The following is a 23,963-nucleotide window of genomic DNA, read 5'->3' as shown; positions in this document are numbered from 1 at the left end:
GGTCATGGCGCAAATAATTAAGTGCAGAAACTCTTGTCCGTTGTGTTTAGTAAGATGCTATGTATGCCCATCCGAATTATGGAGGAGAGCCCACCCGCGGTGGCATATTAACTTGGCAGCTGTGGCTATATCCCTTGTTGAAGCTAAAGTCCCACCTGCACCGGATTTCCCATACACGCCCCAGTCCTCTCTCTCAAAATTTTCCATTTTGTAAGCATTCGCAAAGTTTGATTCTCTATCCTCGCCCCTTCTGTATGCCTCATCAATTAATAAATTCGAAAAGGGGAAAAAGGGCTGGGGAAAGCGTTTCCCATACTTTCCCACCTGCCAAAGTCTCATCGCCGTGGACAAGAGGAGAAAGGGACGTTGTTTTAGAGAGAGAGAGAGAAGTAATTAACAAAAAAGCTGTCAGTGCCAAAAGAATCCGACATTTATTTTCCCCCACTCGTGTGCCTCTCGGCTTTCGGCCTCTCACCTCCTCCCATTTGGATTTACCCCTCGCCCAAAGCCATGGCTCTCTATTTAACACCCATCTGCATGCACCCATACATCAAATTGTTACTGTATGATTTCGTCCTCTGTAGGAAATTCCTTTAATGGATTTTCTGCTCTCACTTCTCTGCTCTCTCGGCCTCTCCGCCGTCTTTCTATTGCTCCTTCGGCAGCTCCGTTGCCGGGTGCTGCGGCTTCCGCCAGGCAGCCTCGGGCTGCCCTTTATCGGTGAGACCCTGCAGTTAATCTCCGCCTATAAGAGCGACAACCCGGAGCCTTTCATCGACCGACGGGTGAAGCGCTATGGTGCCATCTTCACGACCCACGTGTTCGGTGAGCCGACTGTGTTCTCGGCTGACCCGGAGATGAACCGGTTCATTCTCCTCAACGAAGGGAAGCTCTTCGATTGCAGCTATCCCGGTTCGATCTCCAGCCTTCTGGGGAAGCACTCCTTACTCCTCATGAAGGGCTCTCTCCACAAGAGAATGCACTCCTTCACAATGAGCTTCGCCAACTCCGCCATCATCAAAGAACATCTTCTCGTCGATATAGACCGTCTTATCCGGCTCAACTTGGATTCCTGGAAAGACCGCGTCTTTCTCATGGAGGAGGCCAAGAAGGTACCCCGATTAAACTTGACTGAGCATGGCTGCTGAGTCAACTCGGACAAAGATTCCTCGTGTTGATTTCGGCTCCCTCTCTAATTAATACCGTCATGCTTTTCGGAGGTGGCGAGCCTTGGAAGTCGGTTTTGCTTATTTAGTTCAGAGGTTACTAACTGCTGTTGGCCTAGCTGGCACTGTATAACTTCTTTCGTCCCACCCCACCCCAAAAAGGAGTTTTGGTCATCATTATTATTCTAAAATAAAAATCTTCTGCGGAGGATTATTATGGGGTTTTATTTGATAATATAATGAAGGTAAGAATGTCGATATGTATCAGAAGATGGGAAATTAAGAGGGGACTCAAATGACAAATTCCCTTCCGTCGTTCGGGACACGATAAAAGGATTTTGTATTTACTGATAAAAACATAACGGTAAAAGGCCTTCACTTTTAAACGCAATAACCAAATAAAATCCTTCCGTGCGCGGATCATCATCACAGAGCCTGCACAGGGCATCACATTGGTCACCATATCATCACCCGTTTTATTTCCATTTCTGCATTTATTGATTTTGGATTTAGGCCGACGGCAATTAATTGATTAAGAAATGATGAGAATTGCGGAACTATTTCAGATAACGTTTGAGCTGACAGTGAAGCAGTTGATGAGCTTGGATCCAGGGGAATGGAGCGAGGGTCTGAGGAAAGAGTACGTTCTGGTGATAGAAGGATTCTTCACGCTCCCCGTACGTCTCCTCTCAACCACATACCGCAGAGCCATAAAGGCCAGAACCAAGGTGGCGGAGGCGCTCGCTGTGGTGGTGAGGCAGAGGAGGAGACAGACCGAGACGGGACAGAAAATGATGAACGACATGTTGGGGGCACTGTTAGCCTCCGGCGACCGCTTCTCCGACGATCAAATTGTTGATTTCATGCTGGCTCTGCTCATCGCCGGCTACGAAACTACCTCCACCATCATCACTCTCGCCGTCAAGTTCCTCACCGACACCCCTCTTGCCCTGGCGGAGCTCAAGGTACGTCCAACTGTTTCCAGTTATTGCCAAAAAAACATTAATCATTGTTAAGTATTTTAAATTGTGGAGTACTCATTTATGTGTTTTCGTTAAAAAGTGGTATTAATAAAGAATAAAATTAAAAACCTAGACTTTGTTGTCACAAGAAGGAAGGAGGAAAGTCTGAAGTAGCGAATTTAAGAAAGGCAAGAGACATGCCGGGGGGAAAACAGAGGGAAGCAACCGGCGAGAGAGAGAGAGAGGGTCAGGTTGGGGTAGGGGAAAACCCGAGGCCGCCTAGGGAGGAATAGACCCTATTTTGATTTTTCAAACAAATCGTCAAAAAGATTTGAGTTGGATGAATGTGGTGGTGTGGGTTTGTTGGATTTTGTGCGTAGGCTGAATGTTCAGAGACATGCAGTCAAAAAGCCTGCGTGCGCATCCTTGACACTTTCTTTACTGCTCTAAACTCTCTTGCCTCTCATCACATGCATTGGCCTCTCTCAGACGAGGATGTTGTTATCTCTTTAGCTGAGGTTAGCCCAGCGTGGCCACTTTTGTACTTTTACCCCTCATGCATGCTCTGCTTTCCGTTGTTTATTTTATTGTCACTTCGCCTTCGTCTCTAAATTCCACACATCTACCACTGTGTCTCCAACTGTAATTAAATCCCACTCCGTCACTCCCTCCCTTCTTTGTTCGTCTCATCACTGGGCTTTATAACGCTACTTAAAAATAAAAGAACGATTATTTGTTTTGTTAGTCATCGTTAGAATTTACTGTCGAGGCCATACCCGTAACTGAATCAACTCGTACATTTTTTTTTTTATCAATCATGTCTCCTTAGAGTAAAAAGGTTGGGTTATTTTCTTCTCGGGCGTCAAGTCAGTTGACGGAGAGAAAGCTTAGCCCGAGGGCTGGCGAAAACGACGGTCAAAAGAAGAGGGTAAAGTCAAAGAGGTAGAAACATGGGTCAGAAACTCAGGCGTGGGACAAATTTATGACAACCAAACCGCACGCTTCGTAGCCTAGTGCTGTCAAAAACGACAAAACAACCACAATTGGGAGGGAGGTAAACAACACAAAAGTGGACTCAGAATCTGGTCTCTGACGCATCATTCACAGGACCCAAACAGAGCTTTCCCATTTGCCCACCGTCATTTTCCGAATGACTTGTTTGGTCGCAGAATGATCAGAGATTGGGGGAGGGGGTGGGGAATGGACCAGTTCAGTTCGGTCCCTTCAGGTGAGCCCTCTGTGCAATAGTCGGGCACTGATTTCGAGGTATATGACGTCACTTTATCGCCCCGAGCCTCCCTCTAGAGGCAGACTAGCGTTGAAAAGCACAGCACCCTTTGTGATTCCTAGGACTCTTGGGACTACGCCTCTCCCTTGCACCTTCCAAGTTCTGACCCTATCTCTTTTCTGGCAACATTTCCCATCCCATTCCTTTGCTGTTTCAATCAAAAAGTAGTGTATGACAAAGACCGGCCTGCCCCTTGATTTTGACTTTCAACGCCTCTATTCCGTTTATGCATTGGGATAGTTACATTAGCTGGATTAATCGGTTCGTAATTGCATTGTTGTGTAATGCGGAATGAAGAGGGTCGCTCTAAGAGCACACAGCTTCAGTCTTGGGTCTTCCTGAGAGTGTGATTGGCGTTTATGCAGGACGAGCACGATCAAATCAGAGCAAAGAAGAGTGACCCGGAAGCAGCTTTAGAGTGGACTGATTATAAGTCAATGGCATTTACTCAATGCGTAAGTGTATGGTGCATATAGTATATATTTCATTGGAAGCGTCGTCGTTAATTAATGCAGATCAAGAGCATGAAGCATTGGAGTGGTTTCGGCAAACAAAAGAATATGTTGATTTTGAACCTGGTGTTCTGTTTGTGCTCTGCCGATGAATAGGTTGTTCACGAGACTCTGAGGGTGGGGAACATAATTAGTGGCATATTCAGGAGGGCAATGACCGACGTAAACGTGAGAGGTAGCTAAAAAACAAGAACATTTAACATCATTCTATTTGGTGTCAGCTTTTTGGAATATAAATTTTAATAGCAGACGACTTGAAATAAATAAACAGGATACACAATTCCGAAGGGATGGAGACTGTTTGCATCGTTCCGGGCGGTCCATCTAAATTCGCAACATTTCAAAGACGCCCGCTCCTTCAATCCATGGAGATGGCAGGTTTATAACTCATCTCACGAGATCCTTTTGCCCTGAGACTGCTATGTTAACTTGGGTGAAAATGGTGAAACAGAGCAACTGGGAAGCAGGAGGAGGAAGCCCGGGGAATGTGTATACACCGTTCGGAGGAGGGCCCAGGATGTGTCCTGGCTTCGAGCTCGCCCGAGTCGTCGTCTCTGTCTTCCTCCACCGCTTTGTCACCCAATTCAGGTACAGGTATTGGTTTATGAATCCATCAAAAGTACAATTCTAGTGTTAACCAAAGCGCATGAATTTGATGCAGCTGGGCTGTGGCGGAGGAAGACAGGCTGGTGTTTTTCCCAACCACTAGGACGCAGAAGAGGTATCCGATCATAGTGAAGCGTAGAGATGAGGGCACCGAATGAAGTGGAGAGTTTCAAGTTGTAGACGAGGCATCCAATTATCTATCACCTATTTCATGTAACATCATCACTATTATCATTACGCTAGTTTTTATTATGGTATCCGTATCGCATTCGTGAACTCTTCCACTCCTCGCGTCCTCTTCCTCTCTGCCATAACACAACACATAATTGAATGCACATGAGGGGGTTCTTGTTATTAATCTCACAAATAAAGTCGCTGATGAATTTGACTCGTGACTTTCATGGTCGCCGGAGCTCGGCAGTAATTGTAGATTTGTCAATAATCAAAATCCCCCCCCCCCCCGGGATTATATTGCCGGTGCCCATCGCCCACCCCCCATCCCCCAGCACCGATGCCAGCAACTCATGTCATCGAACCCTCGAATCTTTTGGAGCCTCGGAGTGGAAGTATTTAAGGGTGTCTAATAATATCAGTGATATCTAACGACGTTCAGTTTTTAAAATTTTAAAAAAGGACTATGGTCCCCGGTCGTACTTAGGATTCTCTTAAATTAATTTTTTAAGCTCTAATTTAGATCCAAAGAGAACAAATCTCCGCGATAGTGGGCATATTGCGAAGAAGCAAATCTGGCCCATCCTTACACAATGGATAGTGAAGCTATATTTTCACCTAACAATTTAAAACGTCTTATGGTCAAATTGTTGTTTGTTGTTTTGATCCATAAAACAACCGGCTATGACGTCGGGGGGCAAGACGGAGAAAAAATAAGTTGTCATCAAGAGATTGATTGACCAAATAGTTTTGGGCGCCTCAGGATGTACATGTCTTGTTATTCCGGTTGGCCTCATGACTTCAGAAAACATGGGGCGAAATGTGAACAGCCGAATTCATAAAATACTCTGCCAGTGGCCTCATGACATGGTAACTGATGATTTCTCAACTTCACCGGCCCTTTTGGCCTGTGCAAATAACATAATGCCTTCGCTCTGTTCTTTATATACAGTGACATGTGCTCCAAACACACAAAATATACCATAGACTACTTTGTCTTAACCAAAAAGCACAGAATAAAATAAAATGGAGGTTAGAACCACGGCACGGTCTGTATGCATGGCTGCTCTGTCAGCTCTAGTCTCCCCCATTGTTAGTCCTTGCCGTTCTAAGGTCAAGGTTCCTGCCATCATTCGGTTAACCTGTGCCCTTTTAAGGAACAAATTTGGCGCATTAATTTAAGATTCAATCTGTGAAGCCCCTATTTGGTGGCGCAGACATAAATCCATTTTCTCCATTTTTAACCAAGGAGAAATAAAAGAAAAGTACGAGCTAATCTTAGAATGAATGTCACCAGAAAATACCTCGAGGTTCTGGTCAGTTGAGTGTGAATAGCCGAAGATGCTAGACTGGAAACTCCTATGTTAAATGTATGTATATATTTCATCTGGCCGTTAGCTGCTTCATTTGACTCGTTCCTCCCGCAGGATCTTGGGATACCTCGGATGCCCGTTCTGGCAGGCTGAAATCTGCACCCAAACACAACACACATTATCATTTTTTTTATTAGATTGCCACAGTGCCGGCTTAAAAGTTATAAAATGAAAATAGATTATGATCTCTCAAAAAGAAATGAACCTAGCCTCACATGGCACACGATGATACGGATATTTGCATACACTTGTGAACAGTAAATTATGCAAGGGCGGCGAGTAATCCCCCCCGTTCATGTGAATTCTCTGAACTAACTGAAGAAAATCACGGTTCCGTAAGTCAGGGGGCACGTCTTCCTTCAGTGTTGATCACGCCCAAGTGATCATTTAAAAATGGCAAAATTTGACCGTTGGGTATAGTGATTGACCCATCATGATTTGAATTCTACGCTCATCTCATTATATCAAAAACAAATAAATTTTCAACTACTATTTTTTTAAGGATAAAATATAATTTAACCGAAAAATAAACTTAAAATTTGAGAGGTCGAACTCGAAATTTAAAAAAGACAGCCACTTCAATTTTTTCAGCCGCCCTATTTCGGTCCCCCTGACCAGTCTGGCCGTCTTGAAAAGTCAGCATATGAGTAAATAAGAAAATATGGCCGAGGCCGATCAGGAACCGGGCGTTGAAGCATTCTAGGTGAATTTGGTGGCGGCCCGCAAGCAACATGGCTTTCCCCAACCCCAACATTGACCTTCCAGAAAAGCCCCAAATTCCGCCGTATTCATGACTCCTTCCCTGCTCTTTTAGGGCTACTTTCGTGGGACCTGCAATATTCACTTCTCCTCCCCGTTCCCACCGCACAAACTCAGCTAAAGGAAGAGAACGGAAATGAACTACTCTTTGAAATTTTCAGTTAATGACCGCACTGATCCTTTCTTCTTTTATTTCCCAAACTCATATACTTGATCGCTATGCACATGCAACTTTTTGTTTGGAATGCGAAGGAAATGAGATGCAGACACTTACCGCTTCGATGTCAATCTTGTAGACCAAAAGCTTCCGTCTTTCTCTGCAACTTGTTCGATGGGCAACCACGATATGGCCCGCCGCCAGCGCATAGGAACACATGAACAGAGCTATTTCCGAGGCTCTCACGGTTCTTCCACCCGACCCGCCAAACAAATAAACAGCAGCTTTCACCGATACAAATATCACCGACAAAACAGAGCAAGCCGTCGTTACCCCCAGATATGGTCCTCGTGAGAGTCTCGGCCCATCACACGAGCTATACACACCTATAGCAGGACGCACGCATAGTATTACTTTCCATTCGAAAGGGTGTATATATGAACTAACTCGGAAAAAACTAAAAGGTACTCCTCGTTCCGTAATAAATATAAGTTCCATTTGTAGTACAATTTGCACTGCAAAATGGGCGGAAGAAGGGTAAAACAGAACAGGTCTGTGAAGAAGTACTTACAGAAGATGACGAAAGACCTGATAATGGAGAGGAGGGGGATATCGAGGAGAGAGCATCGAAAGTCGTAGTGATGGAAATGGGAAGAGAGAGTCTGGAGGGAGGGAGAGGAAGGGGAAATGGCAGAGAAGAGAGCAGAAGGGAGAAGAGCGTCGGCAATAACCAGGAGGAGGGGAGCTGAGAAAAGGAGAAGAGAGGCGAGCATAGTGATCAGGAAGAACAGAGTCTTGAGAGCCCTCAATATCCGTCTGGATGCGTCTTCCTTGGAGAATCCCATTTTGGCAAATTCGGGGCTTGCAAGGCAGCGGGCTGAATGGTAGTATATAGATACGTACAAAGAGAATGAAGGAGAGGACGGCGAGAACAATGATGGAAGACAATGTTTAAGGAGACCCCGCGGATATGGGAAGGTGCAGGCGGAAGGGCAACGATTTTGACCCGACTTGTCCTGCAGCTTGACTAATGACAAATGGAGGCTGCAAATTTACACGCACACCTTATAAAAGCCCCTCACTCCCCCTGTTCCCGGTCCAACGCCCCACATTACCTGGAGTACTTTTTCACTAAAAAGAACAGTTAAACGGCAAATTCTAGGTTTTCCTATTTCTACCCTTTTCTTTAATTTCCCAGGGATGGCTATCCTCTCTGAAACCCCCCCAGCGCCCACTTCCTTGTTAGGTTTCTGACGCGTGTCCACCATGGCGCCATCCAACGACGCCTTCCCCCCACCTGATTTATGTCACACATCTGTGCATACGCATTCCGGGATATAACTTTTCCATCTGTTAAGAAGAAAAGCACTCGATTCATGAGAAAAACAATTCTCCGCGAAATTTTAAGTGTATGTGTATTCCATATTCATAGGTGATAGGTTTTTAGGTATTCGTTTGGAAGAGGGGGAAAAAAACATTGAAGCAAACATGGGATTAAAAAAAGGAACAGGGTGTGGCAATCATGCTAGAATGGTGGAGTCGAGGGGTTGTTATAGCATGTGATCACATGCAGCGCTGTGGCCGTTTAAATCCGCCTCTGGTTCCTTTCCAATGGGGAATTTAAAATGGGATTAACTGTTTATGCAGGTCGACGTTACTTAAACCATTTGCACCGGTGAGATAAATGATGCGCTGAACTTGCCGTCTACTTTCCTCAGTTTTGATTGACTTCCAGCACATCGATTTATCTATTTAGCATGTGATGATGCCCTTATTGGTGGCCGTCGTCCTTTTATCTTCTCCATCCGTCGTATTAATTAATTTCAGTTTTAGCGAATAACACGTATAATGTATACCATTTCATTAAAGACGCCAGAGACAAATCTCTCTTGTTTTCTTCTTTTTGAGGAATCTACTGGCCACCGAACAAAAATACCTAACAATGACCAGGCATTCATCATTAACCATATAGATTGTTAAAACAGGAGCGATATACATGTTTGATCTGAGCATCGCTTATTTGAAACAAGAGATTTATTGACCGAGTATAGAGGCTATAAATCCGAGCGCGAACGGGAACCAAAAAAAGGGAACAGTGGAGTTGTCTCGGCTGTTGCGAATCATTTCGATGCGTTTGTATTGCATATCTTTTAAGTGTGCAGTTCGTGGAAAATAATGTTGTTAGATGGAATGAGAGTGAGAATCCAGTACTTTGTGCTCCTTCCAGCTATGTGTGTGTATATATAATATTCCACCGAGTAAAGCCCAAAATGGCTCCTCATTTGTCCACCTAACCGCTTTCGTCGTGCATGCAACCTTTCTGCCTTCCTGTGGCTCCAGCAGGAGCATACCACACAGCCCTGCTCTAAAATAAATTGCTGGTTCCATTTCTTGTTAGCCGGAAAGATCGTAGTACTAATTAATGCTCCACAGCAACAGAGTTCAAAATTACAGATCAGGAAAACATAGCGAGGTTAATTAGGATGAAATGCAGCTTTCGAATTATAAATGGAGGATGCCACGCGCGCACGTCATTGCTCGTGTCATTATATGCGTTGACGTGGAAAGGAAAGCACGGAGGCCGGAGTGTGAGAGGCTCAGATTAAAACGAGAGGTATAAGGCTCAATTGTGAACGCAGGAGTTTACTGCTCCTGGCATTGTTAGTCTCATTGTCTGCGAAGAAAAAAGGACGGACTTTTCATCAGTGGATGAAGAATCGTCTTTACTCGTTGTGTGAAGAAATCAAAGGAGGACAGGTAAACATGATTATGCATGCTAAGAACATGTACAAGCGGCGCACAGTAAAGCTGAATGCATCTCGTGTGGTGATTTAAGAAATATTTGGATATAATCAAAATCATGATTTTAAAAATGACTTCACAGTATATGAAGTAAATGTGTAGATAAATTTATCTCAATTTGCAAAAATTACTTTTAAAAAGTATTTTTCTTCATACCCAAACCCTTTTTTTGTGAAAGGCTTTGCGTTCTTTTTTTTTTTTTTAAGGGAAAAAAAACTGCTTTAGAATTCCAATTATACATTATTGATTGCTCTTGTATTTGTCTGTTATTAAACAAGATACTATTGGCAGCGGAGCTGTGTAGGTTCCGTGATATTCTAAAATTTCTATTGGAAAAATTGATGACTTAATTCAAAAGTATTTTATTCGGGTATAAATAAATCTCACAACAGGTCGGATTAGATTCCTGCTCGATCGTTTTCTTAACTAGATGCGTATTTTCAAACATATATTAGTCTATAAGACTGTGTCCTCTTTTTTGCATGTGATCGTTATTGGTGCTTGAAACATAAGCTATCAAGTATGAAGGCCTTGCTTCTCCATTCACAAAAACAGACGAGAGATAGTCGTGGCTGGCCTCTCTTTTTTATTTTAGCAGAGCAGAGCAAAGGAATGGCAGGTCGTGCTCCAAATATAATAAACGGACACACGCATGCTACGCGCACAAATTAAAGTGATTTAATTGGGAATAGTATATGACATTTTCATTATAGTACCCATCATTCCTATTTATTTTTTCATTTATCTGCTACCATTCGGAACGCTGGCTTTGGGTTGTATCCATCAATTATGACAGTGATACCAACAGGGAATGGCCGAATGCTTTTTCTTGTTTTGAATCCATGTAATGGGTTGAGGTTGAAAGAAATAACTTTCGGTGTTTGGATTGTCGATTATAGCTCATAACTAGAATTTTCTCCCCCATGCGATGCATAAGATGATACATATTAAAATAGTTACTACTGCTAAAAAAAATATTTTATTATATTCTTTCCCTTTTAATCTATTGTAAATAAAATTTATCTTTTGTTATTTACTCCCTCCAATTCAAAATATAATATAAACTTTATCTCCTTATTTACTAAGAAATTAGTTAAAATCATTTTAAAATAATAAATATGTAAGACATGTTTTTTTCCCCTAAAATATACCCTTGCTAATAAAGACAATAAGTAAAAGATGCAATAAATGAATAAAAAAAGAAAGAGAATGTGTGAGAGTGTAATTGGAAACACTTATTAGATGCTTAGACAAAAGTAAATATTATCTTATAAAAAAATCAAATTCCTCTAATAAAGTTTAGGTTATATTTTGAACCGAAGGGAGTATTTTTAAAAATATTATTTTTCTTATATATGAATCAGACAATGAAATATAAGATTCAAGTATTTCATGTTGACAATTTTACGACAATACTAATTGCACATAAATTTTTTTAGTAAAACTACCTATAATGTTATTCTCCTTGATAAAACATCAATGTTTAGTTTCAAAGAAATCTTAAAAATACAGCCACAATTATTGTGACATTAAAATAATTAAATTCACAAAGGTAGAGAACAAATAGGTTGAATGCAGCGCGGAACCTCTCCATTACATATCATCTCCATCGCACCTCCATTTAATTGAAACAGCATCGTTTGTGTTTTATTTTTTGGAAAAAATGGCAGCTTTCTTTTCCAATCCCGTTCGGCATCCATCCCAAATTTGTTTCGGCCTCTCTTTTTTTTGCAGCTGAGCAAAAAATTCTGGGTTTTGTCTCCAAAAAATTTCACAGGTCATATGTGAAAAGAAATCATCGAAGAAGTTGCTCACTTGTTCACCACTTGTGTTTGTTGGTTGCCTCTCCGTTCGTTATATACCTCTGTTTTATAGTTTGTATGCAATCCTTTGAGTTTTTTTGCAGGTTGTTTCTTATGATCGTTTAACCAGGAAAAAGAAAGAATCATTTCATTTTATATTTATACTTTTGATGGCCTCTTACATGTTTCATCACCTTTGTCCTAGGTGATTTTTGGTTGATCACCCGATATCAGTTTGCCAAATCTAGGATGCACACAAAACGGGACTGGGAAAGAAAGCTGCCAATTCTTCTTTTAAAATAAGCAAACGATACCGTTTCAATTAAACGGAGGCGTAATGGAAAGGGTATGCAATGGAGAGGTTGCTCCCCGAGGTTGAATGTTAGTTTGAAGATAACGTACATTGCATAAATCATATGTTAATAAATTCTATAAATAATTTGTTTGTGAAACTCTATTTCTGTTTTTTCTGATAGTGTTTATAGTGCCCCTCTTCTATCATTATCATCATATTAACTGTCAATTAAGTGGCAATTCAACTGCTTAACCCAACCCGTTTTGACATCACCGGGTATTACAAAATTTTATATATAAAGTAGATAGATAGATTGGAGGCAGTGAATGCTCTTTAATTTCTAAATCTTTTTATTATGATCGTGCACGTAGATTATAGCTCATAATTTAATAATAGACGCGTTGTTCATGTGCTCATCAATCTTTTTATTTGATGCCCAATCCGTGTTACAAAAATTAAAAGATAATTTATTTATTTTTTAGCCGGAGAGTTGTGTTTAGTGTCCAGAATCGCTAATAAGATGTTTGAATTGACTTTTAAATAATAATTTTATAAAATCAGAAATAAATATGAGAGATGAGTTTTGTTTCAATTTGCGTGAAAGTATTTCTTTTAAGTAATTCTCAGGATTTTTAAATACCCCTTAATTATTTTATTTCTAACGTCCACTGATGATGAATACTCATTGTTCCATTTGTAGAATTATAAATTTGGTCCTTATCTATCCTTCATTTTTTCAAACATGACTAGTTAAATTAGTGTATTGTGTATTATTTCTCTAGTTTTAACAGGTTAGATTAGTCTTTCCACTTATTTCTTTTTAAGATGGTTTGGCGAGTGTTTCAAAATGTACTGGATTTAGTCAAAACAAAAGTCTGACTAAAATAACGTAACAATAATCTTATCTTGTGAGCCACAAAATCACATTTTCAAGCGATGGCAATATTTTTTTTGGGAAAATTATAACGAAAGACCAGGAAGGAAAAAATATTTATTTTAGAGGAGCCTAAACATCATAACTACTCAGAAGGATCTAATGCTAAATTATAAAATTAAAAATACTGAATTACCCCTTCTTAAATCCCATATTCTGTCTCCGCATCTCGCATGTTCTCCTTAGACAGCTTCTTACAGCGGGGTATTATTTAAAGTTCTTGTGCACGATCCATTCTTCACACCACCGTGTCTATTCTTTAATGTTGGTTTGCTTTATTGCCAAGGTATGTATAGTGGCAGAAACATAGAGTTTGCGAAGAAAGATTGTGAAGTCAACTTCTAAATGCCTTTTGGAAAGAGCGGATCGGATTAAACAAATTAAAGGGTCAAACATAGTCAGATAAAACAAACAAGCGCACAACAATGTTTTACTTGAATAAACTATACCATATTGTTGTGTTTTTTGTTTCTTTTAAAATGAGTGATTGCCAGAGAAAATTTGAATGCCGCAGTAATGGATGCAAGCACAATTTAGTAAAAGAGTATATCGTAACTGTGACGTTCATTCCTCATAAGACCGCTAGGTAGGATATGGAGGCAAGGTTCGACATAAATCCCACAACTAAGGTTCCATCATGACTAGAACTAGAAGTCTAGAAGTGACCGCTGCACAACTCACATCTCTACTAACAAAAACCTAACTGTCAAAATATGATCTTACAATTTCTATCTTTAAGGGTTTCAAGAAATGCTAGCAGGTAGGTTAAGCGCCATCACAATTGTTGCTTGCTGGACTATATGGTGCAAATTCGAGGAGGGAGAAAAGCGAATGCCATTGGGTGCTTCTTTCAAATAAAGGTATAATGCTCTATTCATTATATTCTGGTCCTCTAATATAATTAGAATTTTTACGGACCTTTATAATAAATATTGGTTGTTTTAGGTCCTCATGTCTGATTTTCCCCTTCTTTTTTTTTAAATGTATCGGCAACAGGTCATTATTAGATTATCACACCAGGCCAAGGATAGTTGACCAGTTCATAGTTAGACTGGTGTTTGATTTGGTCTTTCCGTGTTGTATTAATTTTTTAATTAAATTTAAAAGAAATCATCTATTTCATTGGATTTGTAAGACTCCTACTATTATTCCAGCACTTTTTTTTTTGCATGTCAGCAATAGTTAAACATTAAAAAAAAATTAGAATGGATAAATATTTCCCCGTAATACTTCAAAAATTTGTTGCCTGAGTGGGCGATAATGAAATGCCACGCCATATAATAAAACGAATCCCCGGATTAAAAAACAAACAAACGGAAAAGGAGCCCGCGTAAATTCATTTTGATTCTCCCGCCATTTTTTAAAATTATCTGCCTTTGTTTCGTTTTCCCCTCTTTCTCATGTGTCATCACTACTTCTCGCCAGATTGCACCGCAGCAGAATCCGTCACCACCCATCTTCGCCTTCGCCATCATCTTCTTCTAATGTTATTGCAATCGGCGCCAACTCTGAACGAAACATCAGGGCTTCGTCTTGACCGAGCCGTGGGTTCGCCGGTCTTCGCGCAACGGTTTGCAGCTCGACAGAGGTGCGTCGTTGATTACTGTTTATATTAGACTTTGAATTGGCTGTAGTGTCTGTAACTTCTGGAGGAATATATTATAGAATTGAACCAAGGATTGAAGGGATAAATATTACATGGTTGATAGGTTGCAAACTGTGAGTACTTTTGCCCGTGTTTTTCAGTTTGCTAAAGTTTGCAGACAATTATCTTGGGAGGATCTACTCTCCCGTCAATATGCAAGCGCGAGGATGAAGAGATAAAAGGACAGTCAGAAGATTAGAATTCATTTTAAAATCCGGAATATGATCCTTCCAAGTTTGGGATTTAATTGTCCATTAGCATTCAATTTCTGTACACTCTGCACATTTCTATCCAGGAATAATTCCTTATCATTACCTGAGCACGGGGACTGTTAACTTTAGGGATTTGAGAGAAATAAAAAGAAGAAAGATGGAAATCAAATGTATTATTCATGATAGAGCACGTGCTCATACAATCATTGTAACCCACTTGGAGTAACACTAATCATTCCTTAAATAAGGATGATGAACAAACCCCATAACCTATGAGGATTTTTTAGACAGGAGACCCAAGTTAACCTCCTCTTTTTATGGTGAAGATTATATTACCTCACACCCTTAACCCATGCACTAAGGCCCTATTTATAGAGTCTAACTCAATTATCTAATGATATTTTTTACCCTCTTTTAACAGGGACGATGATGTAATGAACATCAGAAGTCTCACCAAGAACTGCTGTTACAAAGTCTTAAAACTGTGTAGTTTAGTGTATTACAGCTTACAACATGTTGAAAGAAAAGTTTAGATTCTCTGTTTTAGGATTTTTGGTGCCACCATGGTGATAGCATCCCAGTAAATTAGTGTCAAGCTGATTAGTTTGCTTATTATTCATTCTTATTTGTTTCCACTAGTCCCGTTCTTTTCTTTAAATATATTGACTTTCAAATGGAAATATAAAGCATTTGATTACTCAAAAAACAAAAAACAAAAAAAAGAAATATAAAGCATTTAAATCTGTAGAAACATCGTACGGGAAAACCCTGCTCGGTGGAATGGTGCAGGCAATATAATAGCTTGAGAAAGTCACTTTTGATAGATTTATTTAACTCCTATTATAAAATTAGTTGTTTTGAGGTTCGAGCATGTTTCAACGTACTGTCTGAAACTCAGTACTCTGCTTTGATGTTGTATATAAATAAATAGATTGCATGATGATGCACCAGAACAATTTAAATTTCCTTTAATGCTAGTAAACAAGACAGATAAAGTCCTGCTATCAAGGTGATTTTGCCGATTGTTTTTAGTAGCACTATCTGTTCAATGAGATAGAAGACTAGAATTCAATGATATATTCAAATCTTTAAGTTTCTCTTTATGCAGTTCTCGACTAAACTGTCTTTGTTGAGTCAATATAAAGTGTAAGAGAAGCAATCTGGACGTCATGACGGGAAAATACTATGACATTGATGACATCATCACAGAGGAAGAGGTTGACATCATAGTTCTCCAATAACTTTCTTTTTATTGCTGCATGTCAAATTGAACAAGGGATGGTAGTAAGATATATTTAAAGACGTTGTGAATAAATGAGTTAATTCAGTAGTCAGCCTAAATGTGCTATGTAGCTGAGATGTTTTGGGTTAGTACTGTCTCTTAACAAGATTAGTCGGAGTTATAAATATGAGGATAAAATGCAATTTTTCCTCGTACGTCATTGAAGAAACATAATACTTTGTTTTCCATTCTCTCTCTTCTATGTCTCCATTGATGCTCGTGAATTACAAAGTTGCCAATCTTTTTAGCCTCCCTTCTCAGTTTTCTGTTCTAATAATACTATAACTTGCTGTGATCTCACTACAGATTGTATCAGTTATATTCCAAAAGGCGGCATCAGGGGTGGGAATAGATCCCAGTTCTGAAACCGACTATGTAAGAACTGCTGATTTGTGATTAAATGAAACTGAATCCTTGCTTGGTGGATCTCTGATGACTTGACCAAACACTGGCTCGTTTGACTTTCAGATTGAAACGAGTTCCAAAGTGGAGATGCCTTTCTGGCTTGCTTATGAGTTACAGTTGAGACAAGTAGTATCTATCAATGTTCCGTCCTGTTTCGATAAAAAGTAACTATCAAATCATAGCTCTGCTGGCAATTTGTAGGCTTCTCCTTTTGTAATAATAAATAATCATCATTGCATTGATAATGAGTCAAGGAGCAATGTCAATTTAGCTTTCTTTGTTTAATTCTGGCGCACGTTTAATTGTTAGGCAGGCCTGTTAGTCATTGATTATAATGCTTCAACTTGATTTGGATCCGATGCCATTTTCCAATCTATATTTTTTTCTACGTTCTGATTACTTGTCACAATGAGCACAGTGACGAACTTCCATTGTTTTTAACTTTTTATACTAGTCATCAAAATTGTTGACGAAATATTTTAGCAAATTATCAATTATCATCCCCACTTGGGTCCAAATCTACTAGATGAAGGTTGAAGTTAACACTGGGTTGGTTTAATTCTAAGCTATAAAGTCTTGAATTTATTTATGCCGGCAAATGCTCTTATGGTTGGTGCGTTTTGATCTCAGAACAAGACTCGAGATTCAGGCTGATTGTGCGAGTGTGGATCTGAGGTCTCGATGCCCATTCTTTTATGAATTTGGATGCAAGATAGCACCAGTGTAAGTCTCTCTAACGCTATAATCTTTCAGTTTCTTGCATTGGAAATTTTTTAATTTCGCAATTGTTTCGTTAGTTTCTTGCATTACTTGAAGTTTACAGTCTCATTCCCATTGACATTTTCTTGCTTATTCCTATGGTCCTATCATAGATGGTGAACATAATTACCACGCTATTATTATAGAGTTTTGAATCCTGTGGTTCTCAATTTGATTTATTCATGACTGAACTGATTTACGATTTGACAAGCACATATTATAACTATCAAATTACTCTGAAGCTTAAGCAAGTCTGTTTCATGGCAGGGTTGGTGATCGGACCATCGGGTTTCTTCTCTTGTCTGCATTTAAGAATAGGTACAAGGAAATCCTCACCAAGGCACATTCCGCAGCAATTTCAGCTGCTTCCAAATTCTGGTCAATTCTGACAAAAGAAGAGATCAATTGTGAGCTTAGTTCTACTTATGAAGTAAAACATGTTTTCTGTCTTCGTTAAGTCGACATCTTAACAATGTAGCTTAATCATGTTCATGGCTTGCGTAGTGTATAATGCAGCTCAATCCTCAATGGCATCCTTCAAGAAGTGGCGAATGGGGGGACCCAGATTTCAGAAAGCCTCTGTTCTTGGAAGAAAGAGGAAATCTACTGAATAGTTTTGCTCCCAAGACATCCATTAATTCAATCTGTGGAGTAATTGCCAAAAACATGTTGGTTTTTGTGGCTGTACTCTTTACTCAGTATTTTAAAAGAAACTAGTATTATGCTATTGGTGGAATATACTCCATATGTTTCATGGAGAATATATGTGTATGTGTTAGGAACAACATTTGCCACCAGAAACACGCCTGACAAATTTTTTACTCCCATTTGCTAATGTAAGGCATTTTTTTTGGGGAAGTCGGGTTTCAATGTATAAGGTAATTTGTGAAATTTTAAATGTAACTAATACTTTTTTTAACCTAGAATGCCTTTAGGATTGTGTTAAAATTACTTGCTTTCCGATATTCTGCTTCATAAATAAGTAATTAATATTCGTATTAAATAAGGATAAGTTTAAAAACAGAGATGTTAATTTAAATTATTTTAGTATCTTTAATATTTATTGATAGTGATCTTAATAGACATGTTGGTAAAGAAGCTGGATAATATGTTAGGACTCATTATGGCATGGGTTTGGACTTTGGAGTGTGTAATAATGAAAGGCAAGCTATTATTGATTTCTTTTTCGCGTATAACTTTAAGATTGTTAACACTTACTTTAAGAAGCGGGAGGAACATTTAATTATTTACAAGAGTAGAACCCATAGGTTGTAGAATAATTCTTTCTGGTAAGGAATGTTGATAGAAAATTCTGCACAAATTGTAAAGTGACTCCTGAAAATGGCATGACATAGAGTATTGGTTTTTGATGTATGTATTAAGTGTATAAAACAAAAACATCCACAAGTGTTAACCCCAAGGGACAAATGGTGCCAGGTAAAAGGAGAGAAACAAGAGATTTTCAAAAGGATTCTTTTAACGGAAGGGGTTTAGGAGCTATAAGAAAATGCTAATCTTATGTAAATGGAAATGGCTAATAAGGTCTAGAAGATTGCCAAAGCAATCTTGGGTGAATCGAAAGATCGAGGTTGGCGAGATAAGGAGACATGGTGGGGGAATGAGAACGTGCAAAAGGAAATCAGGCATAATCGAGATTGTTTTAAAGTGACACATTTGTGTAATAATGCTGAAAATTGGGAAATGTACCGTGTAACTAAAAAAGAGACTAGAAGAGCAGTGGGAGAAGCTCGTGCTAAAGCTTTTGAGGAGTTCTATAAGGATCTAGGGACTAAGGCTGGGGGACGCAAGATTTACAAGATTGCGAAGAATAAAGAAAGAAAAACAAGAGATTTGGACCAAGTAAGATGTATAAAGAACGAAAAAGGTAGAGTTTAGGTTACTGATGGTGATATTAAGGATCGCTGGGAAGCCTACTTTTATAAGCTATTTAATGATGGGAGTGAAGGAACAACTTATAAGCTTGATGATTTGATAATTGGAGAAAAAGAACATAATTTTGCTTTTTATTGAAGAATTCGAGTTGGTGAAGTTAAGGTAGCTCTCAAGAAAATGGAAAACAATAAAGTAGTTGGACCTGATAGTATTCCTATAGAAGTTGGAAATATTTGGGTGAACGTGGGGTGCTATGACGGTTTACTAAGTTATTCAACGAGATTTTGCGCTCCAAGAAAATGCTTGATGATTGGAGAAAAGTACTTTAGTACCTATTTACAAGAATAAATGGGATATTTAGAACTGTGCGAGTTACAGAGGGATTAAACTCATGAGCCATACCATGAAATTGATGAGAGAAAGTGATGGAAAATAGGTTGAGATTGGAGATTTGTATTTCTGAAAATCAATTCGGGTTCATGCTAGGAAGATCGACAACAAAAACGATTTATTTACTAAGTAGGTTAATGGAAAAGTACCGAAGCCATAAAAGAGACTTGCATATGATTTTTATTGATGTGAAAAAAGCTTACGACAGTGTGCCTAGAGAAGTGCTTTGGAGAGCCTTGGAGAAGAAAGGTATACGTGTTGCTTATATCAAAATGACACAAGACATGTACGAGGGAGTCACAATTAGTGTTAGAATGCCATGAGGTGAGACAAAAGACTTTCCTGTAAGGATTGGCCTACATTAGGGATCATCTTTGAGCCCTTATCTGTTTAACCTAGTTCTCAATGTTCTAATTGAGCATATCAAAGAAGAAATTTCGAATCACATGCTTTTTACTAATGATATAGTTCTATTAGCAGAGTCAAAAGAAGGGATTATCGCTAAACTTGAGACATGGAGAAGAACCTTGAAATCAAAGGGTTTCTGTTTGAGTAGAAGTAAGACAAAATATATGCATTGCATTTTTGATAAGAGACAGGTTAGTATAAATTGGAGGTCAGATATAGAGACAGAGTCATTCCACAAGTGGAAAAGCTTAAATATTAGGGATCAATTATAAAAAAGATGGTGGAATTGATGGAGATGTTAGTCATATAATTCAAGCTGGGTGGTTTAAATAGAGAAAGTGACTGGAGTTATCTACGATTGGAAAGTACCAACTAAGGTCAAAAGAAAGTTTTATCGCATTGCTATAAGACTAGCAATGTTATATGGTAGCGAGTATTAGGCTTTAAAAAGACAATATGAACATAAAGTGGTAGTTGATGAGATGAGAATGTTGACATTGATGTGTGGTCATACAAGAAAAGACAAGATCCATAATAAGCATATACGAGGAAAGTTTGGAGTGGTTGCTATTGATGAGAAAATGATAGAAAATTGATTGAGATGTTTGGCCACGTGCAAAGAAGGCTTTGGGACGGCCAGTAAGAAGACTTAATCAAATAGTATGGAGTTCTATAAAAAAGAGTAGAGAAAGGCTGAAGACAACGCTTAATGAAGTCATTGAGAGAGATTTCTTTAATTAACAATTTATCCAAAGATTTGGTTTTGGATAAGGCTCAATGGTGTCGTACGATCTATGTAGCCAATCCCGCCTAGTGGGATAAGGCTTTGTTGTTGTTGTTGTAATATTTTTATGTTTCCAAATTTTCTTTTAACATCATGAATAAAAGGGTGTTTTTGGCTTTAGCATTAAAATGATATATTTATTTTTAAAAAATAGTTGGATTTCTCATAACTTAAAAAAATAAAACAAGCTATCAGTTATGAATTCCCCCCAGTTTTTGAATATTTTACTTCCATAAAAATCAGTAAAATAAACCTAACAGCTCTTAAATTTCAGAGTTTAGAATATCATGACCACAAAAGGAAGAACTTTTTTTTAAAAAAAAAGGGTTTAGAATATTCTTTATGCGCTTTTGGTCATTTCGCAAACGCATATGGGAGCTGGCCCCAAGTTGTTTTTGTTATGCTGAAAGTTGAATGGCGATGAAAAGAAAATCATAGACAATAAAAATAGATTGATCCTCTCTCTTTTTCATTATAATATTGTTCTTATTTTAAAAATATGTGTGGACTTTATTGAAAATTAAAATTATATCACACTAAATCCTTACTTTATATCTTTTTAGGAGAAGGGACAAGCTGAAGCTATCTTAAAAACCAGTGAAACCGAATCGGTCACGACCCCTCCGTACATGAGAACAAGCCTAATATCGGTAGATGAGAATGACGTTGTTTCTAACATAAATACTATATAACAATAGTCAGAACAATAATTTTAGTATGTATCACAACACAAATTTTATCAAACTTCCATAGAAAAAGAAAAAAGAAAGGCGTGGGGGGAGGGGGTCCCGGCGGAAGATTGGGAAAGGTAATGGTAGGAGGGGGAATTTGATGCTTGGAGGGCGATATTTATGGCGGAGATATTTTGAAGACATTCATATTCTGATCCACGCAGGCAAAAAGGCACCTGCCCTTTTTGTCGTCGTGGCACCGCCTTTCCCTGCCCTTTTCACTTTTGTTCCACCTCTAAGATATTTTCTCTGCCCCTGCTCCTCACCCTCCCCCACTCGCACGCACGCTTTCTCACCTGTCCCTCCCAATCACAGATTGCTTTGCATGCAGGAGTTGGCTGCTTTGGTATTATGCGCAGCGCACGCTCTTGCCCAGTGCGAGTGGGTGGGTGTGTTATTCTCCATTGATGAAGAGAGCAGCAGGTGGAACACAAAGCCATATTCTTTCTTATCGCCAATATAATACTCAATACTCATCAAATAACGCCACTCTCCAGCTCCCCCGGCCTCTATATATACGTTGCCTCCTCCTCACCCTCTCCTCACCAAACCAGCCCAACCCATACTCGCCAATTTCACACACTCATCGATCCACCCCTCCCCTTCCGTCCTCTTCGATCATCTTCATCGTATTATTGATACAGATGGAAGACCCCTCCCGCCGCCGCCATCACAAAAAGAACCACTACTACCACCACCCCACCACCACCACCTCCGTCAGCACTACCACCGGCGAGTCTGACGAAGAGGTCGAGGAGACCGAAGACGGCGACCCTCAGGCCTGGGCCACTTTCAACAGCAGCTTCCGACAGGTTCAGTCCGTTTTGGACCGCAACCGCCTCCTCATTCAGCAGGTGAACGAGAACCACCAGAGCAGGATCCCCGACAATATGGCCCAGAACGTCTCTCTCATTCAGGAGCTCAACGGCAACATCTCCAAGGTCGCCCATATCTACTCTGATCTCAACTCCGAATTTACCACCATGTGCCACAAACACTCCAAGAACTCTGGCTCTCGACGCAACAAATGACATGCCGCCACATCCCAACGCTCTTTCCATTATTTTACAACTCCATCTCCATCCAATCTCCCGTTCCTACCCCCTCTCTCCCTATCTTTATCTCGTGCACTGTGTGTCCTTGCGTATTGTACATGTGGTTGAAAAATAATGACGGTAATTTACTTAGGTTCTGTTCCTCGCGAATAATTAATCCTTGAACTTGTCATTTGTAAACATACGTCATTAGTCCCACACACACACACACACACATATGCAGACCCTTTCATTTGGCCAAGTAGAATAAGTTGTCAAGCCCAAACTGTACGTCAGTGTCCTGAAAGCAATAATATAAACTGACTTTAATCTGTTCTTCTGTGTTGGGACGACGATGCTTTGTGCTGGAATACGCAGCCCTTCTCCATTCCACACTTTAAAGGTCGAAAAGAAGAAAACGAAAGCAACGCTCTTCACTTCTGACCACTTTATGAGTTTGAGCATGGCCGTAAAATTGAAATTCAGCTATTGCGAAAGGAATCTAACCTCACATTTACATATTAGAGGTGTAGCGTTTGACCAGCAATATAATATTCTAACCTCTTTATGTTGCATGTCTCCATAGCGGCACTTTTTACCTGTGAATAGTAGATATCATTTTCTTTTTGCCTTTGTTTTGGTAATCCTTGTCATGATTAGGTTCTGCCAGTGGAAAGTTTCTTGCAAGCAATTAGTCGGTGTCCACTTGCAGGCCAGATCTACATATGGGAAGTATTTGAGGAACAATGATTAGGGCTCAGATTTTTGCCAAGTGCTTTTAGTGCGATGTGAAATGTTTATACTTGTTTTGAGACTGTACTGTTTTTATCTTTTCTCTGGTCTATTTCTTAAATTTAATTGGCAGCATCTTTTGTTGAATTTTTATTCAACTTGAAATGACTATGAAAGTGCAAACATCAAACTTTAGACCCAATTTCAATACTTACTATTTTGATCGCCATTTTAAATTCGTCAGATTTATATTATTTATATATGATTTGAACAGTCATATTTAAAGTTTTTAATTAATTATTTTTAAGTAGAAAAATTATTTTTTGAAAAAAATGTTAGTTAAGATATTATTTTTATTGTAAATTCTACACATATTAAAACAATTATTTTGAATGAATAAAAATAAAAAAAAATAAAATTCGAACCATTCATATAAAATATAAACCATCTAGATCGAATAATAAATTTAGGGTGCTCATCACCGAAACTGGATTCCCAAATTTTGCATGGTATTTCAGTTGAGTTGTATGACATGTTTAACGAATAGTACAAGTATTTACATATTTTATTTATTCTGTGTGGATTACAGCAAGGATTCTTTTAGCTGGTAAAAAAAAAAAAAGAAGAAGCAAGGATTCTTTTAGGTTTGACTATTAATATTCTATGCACATTGCACAATACCCTCTCGGTTCTTTTTTTCCTTTCCCGTCAGGCTGCCGGTGAACTATTTCCCAACTTTTCTTAGGGTCGTTGGATCATATTGGAAAAATAGCTTATTAAAAAAAGTAACTTTTAAAAAAGTAAAATTAGATAAAAGTTAAATTGGATAAGTTGAATTGTGTTTGGATTGGAGTTCAGAAA

General features: G+C 39.1%; 4 protein-coding genes across 5 annotated transcripts; 3 read left to right on the top strand and 1 right to left on the bottom strand.

Annotated features, from left to right (window-relative positions):
• The first annotated feature begins 358 nt into the window (after positions 1 to 358).
• On the top strand, positions 359 to 4,786 carry LOC114749495 (cytochrome P450 90A1-like). 2 transcript variants are annotated; one of them, XM_028937985.1, is made up of 7 exons: positions 359 to 1,112; positions 1,733 to 2,131; positions 3,782 to 3,871; positions 4,025 to 4,103; positions 4,200 to 4,306; positions 4,380 to 4,516; positions 4,590 to 4,786. In XM_028937985.1, the coding sequence occupies exons 1-7, from the start codon at positions 597 to 599 to the stop codon at positions 4,690 to 4,692; spliced, it is 1,431 nt and encodes a 476-aa protein (XP_028793818.1). In that variant the 5' UTR covers positions 359 to 596; the 3' UTR covers positions 4,693 to 4,786. The 2 variants fall into 2 exon arrangements, with proteins under 2 accessions (XP_028793818.1, XP_028793819.1); XM_028937986.1 differs by lacking the exon at positions 3,782 to 3,871.
• A 1,322-nt stretch (positions 4,787 to 6,108) lies between these two features.
• LOC114749496 (uncharacterized) lies at positions 6,109 to 8,025 on the bottom strand. The gene is made up of 3 exons (XM_028937988.1): positions 7,566 to 8,025; positions 7,112 to 7,380; positions 6,109 to 6,174 (listed from the first exon to the last, which is right to left on the bottom strand). Exons 1-3 carry the CDS (start codon positions 7,837 to 7,839, stop codon positions 6,109 to 6,111), a joined length of 609 nt encoding a protein of 202 aa, XP_028793821.1. The 5' UTR covers positions 7,840 to 8,025.
• Positions 8,026 to 14,333: 6,308 nt separating this feature from the next.
• Positions 14,334 to 18,028, top strand: LOC114749497 (DNA replication complex GINS protein PSF3). Its single transcript, XM_028937989.1, has 7 exons — positions 14,334 to 14,415; positions 15,793 to 15,901; positions 16,273 to 16,341; positions 16,435 to 16,535; positions 17,002 to 17,094; positions 17,398 to 17,537; positions 17,635 to 18,028. The coding sequence occupies exons 2-7, from the start codon at positions 15,854 to 15,856 to the stop codon at positions 17,742 to 17,744; spliced, it is 561 nt and encodes a 186-aa protein (XP_028793822.1). The 5' UTR covers positions 14,334 to 14,415; positions 15,793 to 15,853; the 3' UTR covers positions 17,745 to 18,028.
• A 3,840-nt stretch (positions 18,029 to 21,868) lies between these two features.
• On the top strand, positions 21,869 to 22,706 carry LOC114749498 (protein EARLY FLOWERING 4-like). The gene has a single exon (XM_028937990.1). It carries the CDS (start codon positions 21,981 to 21,983, stop codon positions 22,365 to 22,367), a length of 387 nt encoding a protein of 128 aa, XP_028793823.1. The 5' UTR covers positions 21,869 to 21,980; the 3' UTR covers positions 22,368 to 22,706.
• The last annotated feature ends 1,257 nt before the right edge of the window (positions 22,707 to 23,963 follow it).

Source organism: Neltuma alba, unplaced genomic scaffold (assembly GCF_004799145.2).
Source record: "Neltuma alba isolate B1F8T4 unplaced genomic scaffold, ASM479914v2 tig00006062_pilon, whole genome shotgun sequence".
Taxonomy (NCBI): domain Eukaryota; kingdom Viridiplantae; phylum Streptophyta; class Magnoliopsida; order Fabales; family Fabaceae; genus Neltuma; species Neltuma alba.
This window is presented reverse-complemented; position numbering and strand designations above follow the sequence as displayed.

Bases quoted from the DNA above. Each gene is read 5' to 3' on its own strand.
- LOC114749496 (XM_028937988.1), bottom strand. From the start codon at position 7,839: ATGGGATTCTCCAAGGAAGACGCATCCAGACGGATATTGAGGGCTCTC. The intron at 7,381-7,565 runs GTAAGTACTTCT...GTCCTGCTATAG, and splicing joins CAGGTCTTTCGTCATCTTCT to GTGTGTATAGCTCGTGTGAT. The intron at 6,175-7,111 runs GTAAGTGTCTGC...GTTTGGGTGCAG, and splicing joins ACAAGATTGACATCGAAGCG to ATTTCAGCCTGCCAGAACGG.
- LOC114749498 (XM_028937990.1), top strand. From the start codon at position 21,981: ATGGAAGACCCCTCCCGCCGCCGCCATCACAAAAAGAACCACTACTAC.
- LOC114749497 (XM_028937989.1), top strand. From the start codon at position 15,854: ATGACGGGAAAATACTATGACATTGATGACATCATCACAGAGGAAGAG. The intron at 16,536-17,001 runs GTAACTATCAAA...TTTTGATCTCAG, and splicing joins CCGTCCTGTTTCGATAAAAA to AACAAGACTCGAGATTCAGG. The intron at 17,095-17,397 runs GTAAGTCTCTCT...GTTTCATGGCAG, and splicing joins GGATGCAAGATAGCACCAGT to GGTTGGTGATCGGACCATCG.
- LOC114749495 (XM_028937985.1), top strand. From the start codon at position 597: ATGGATTTTCTGCTCTCACTTCTCTGCTCTCTCGGCCTCTCCGCCGTC. The intron at 2,132-3,781 runs GTACGTCCAACT...GCGTTTATGCAG, and splicing joins TTGCCCTGGCGGAGCTCAAG to GACGAGCACGATCAAATCAG. The intron at 4,517-4,589 runs GTACAGGTATTG...AATTTGATGCAG, and splicing joins CGCTTTGTCACCCAATTCAG to CTGGGCTGTGGCGGAGGAAG.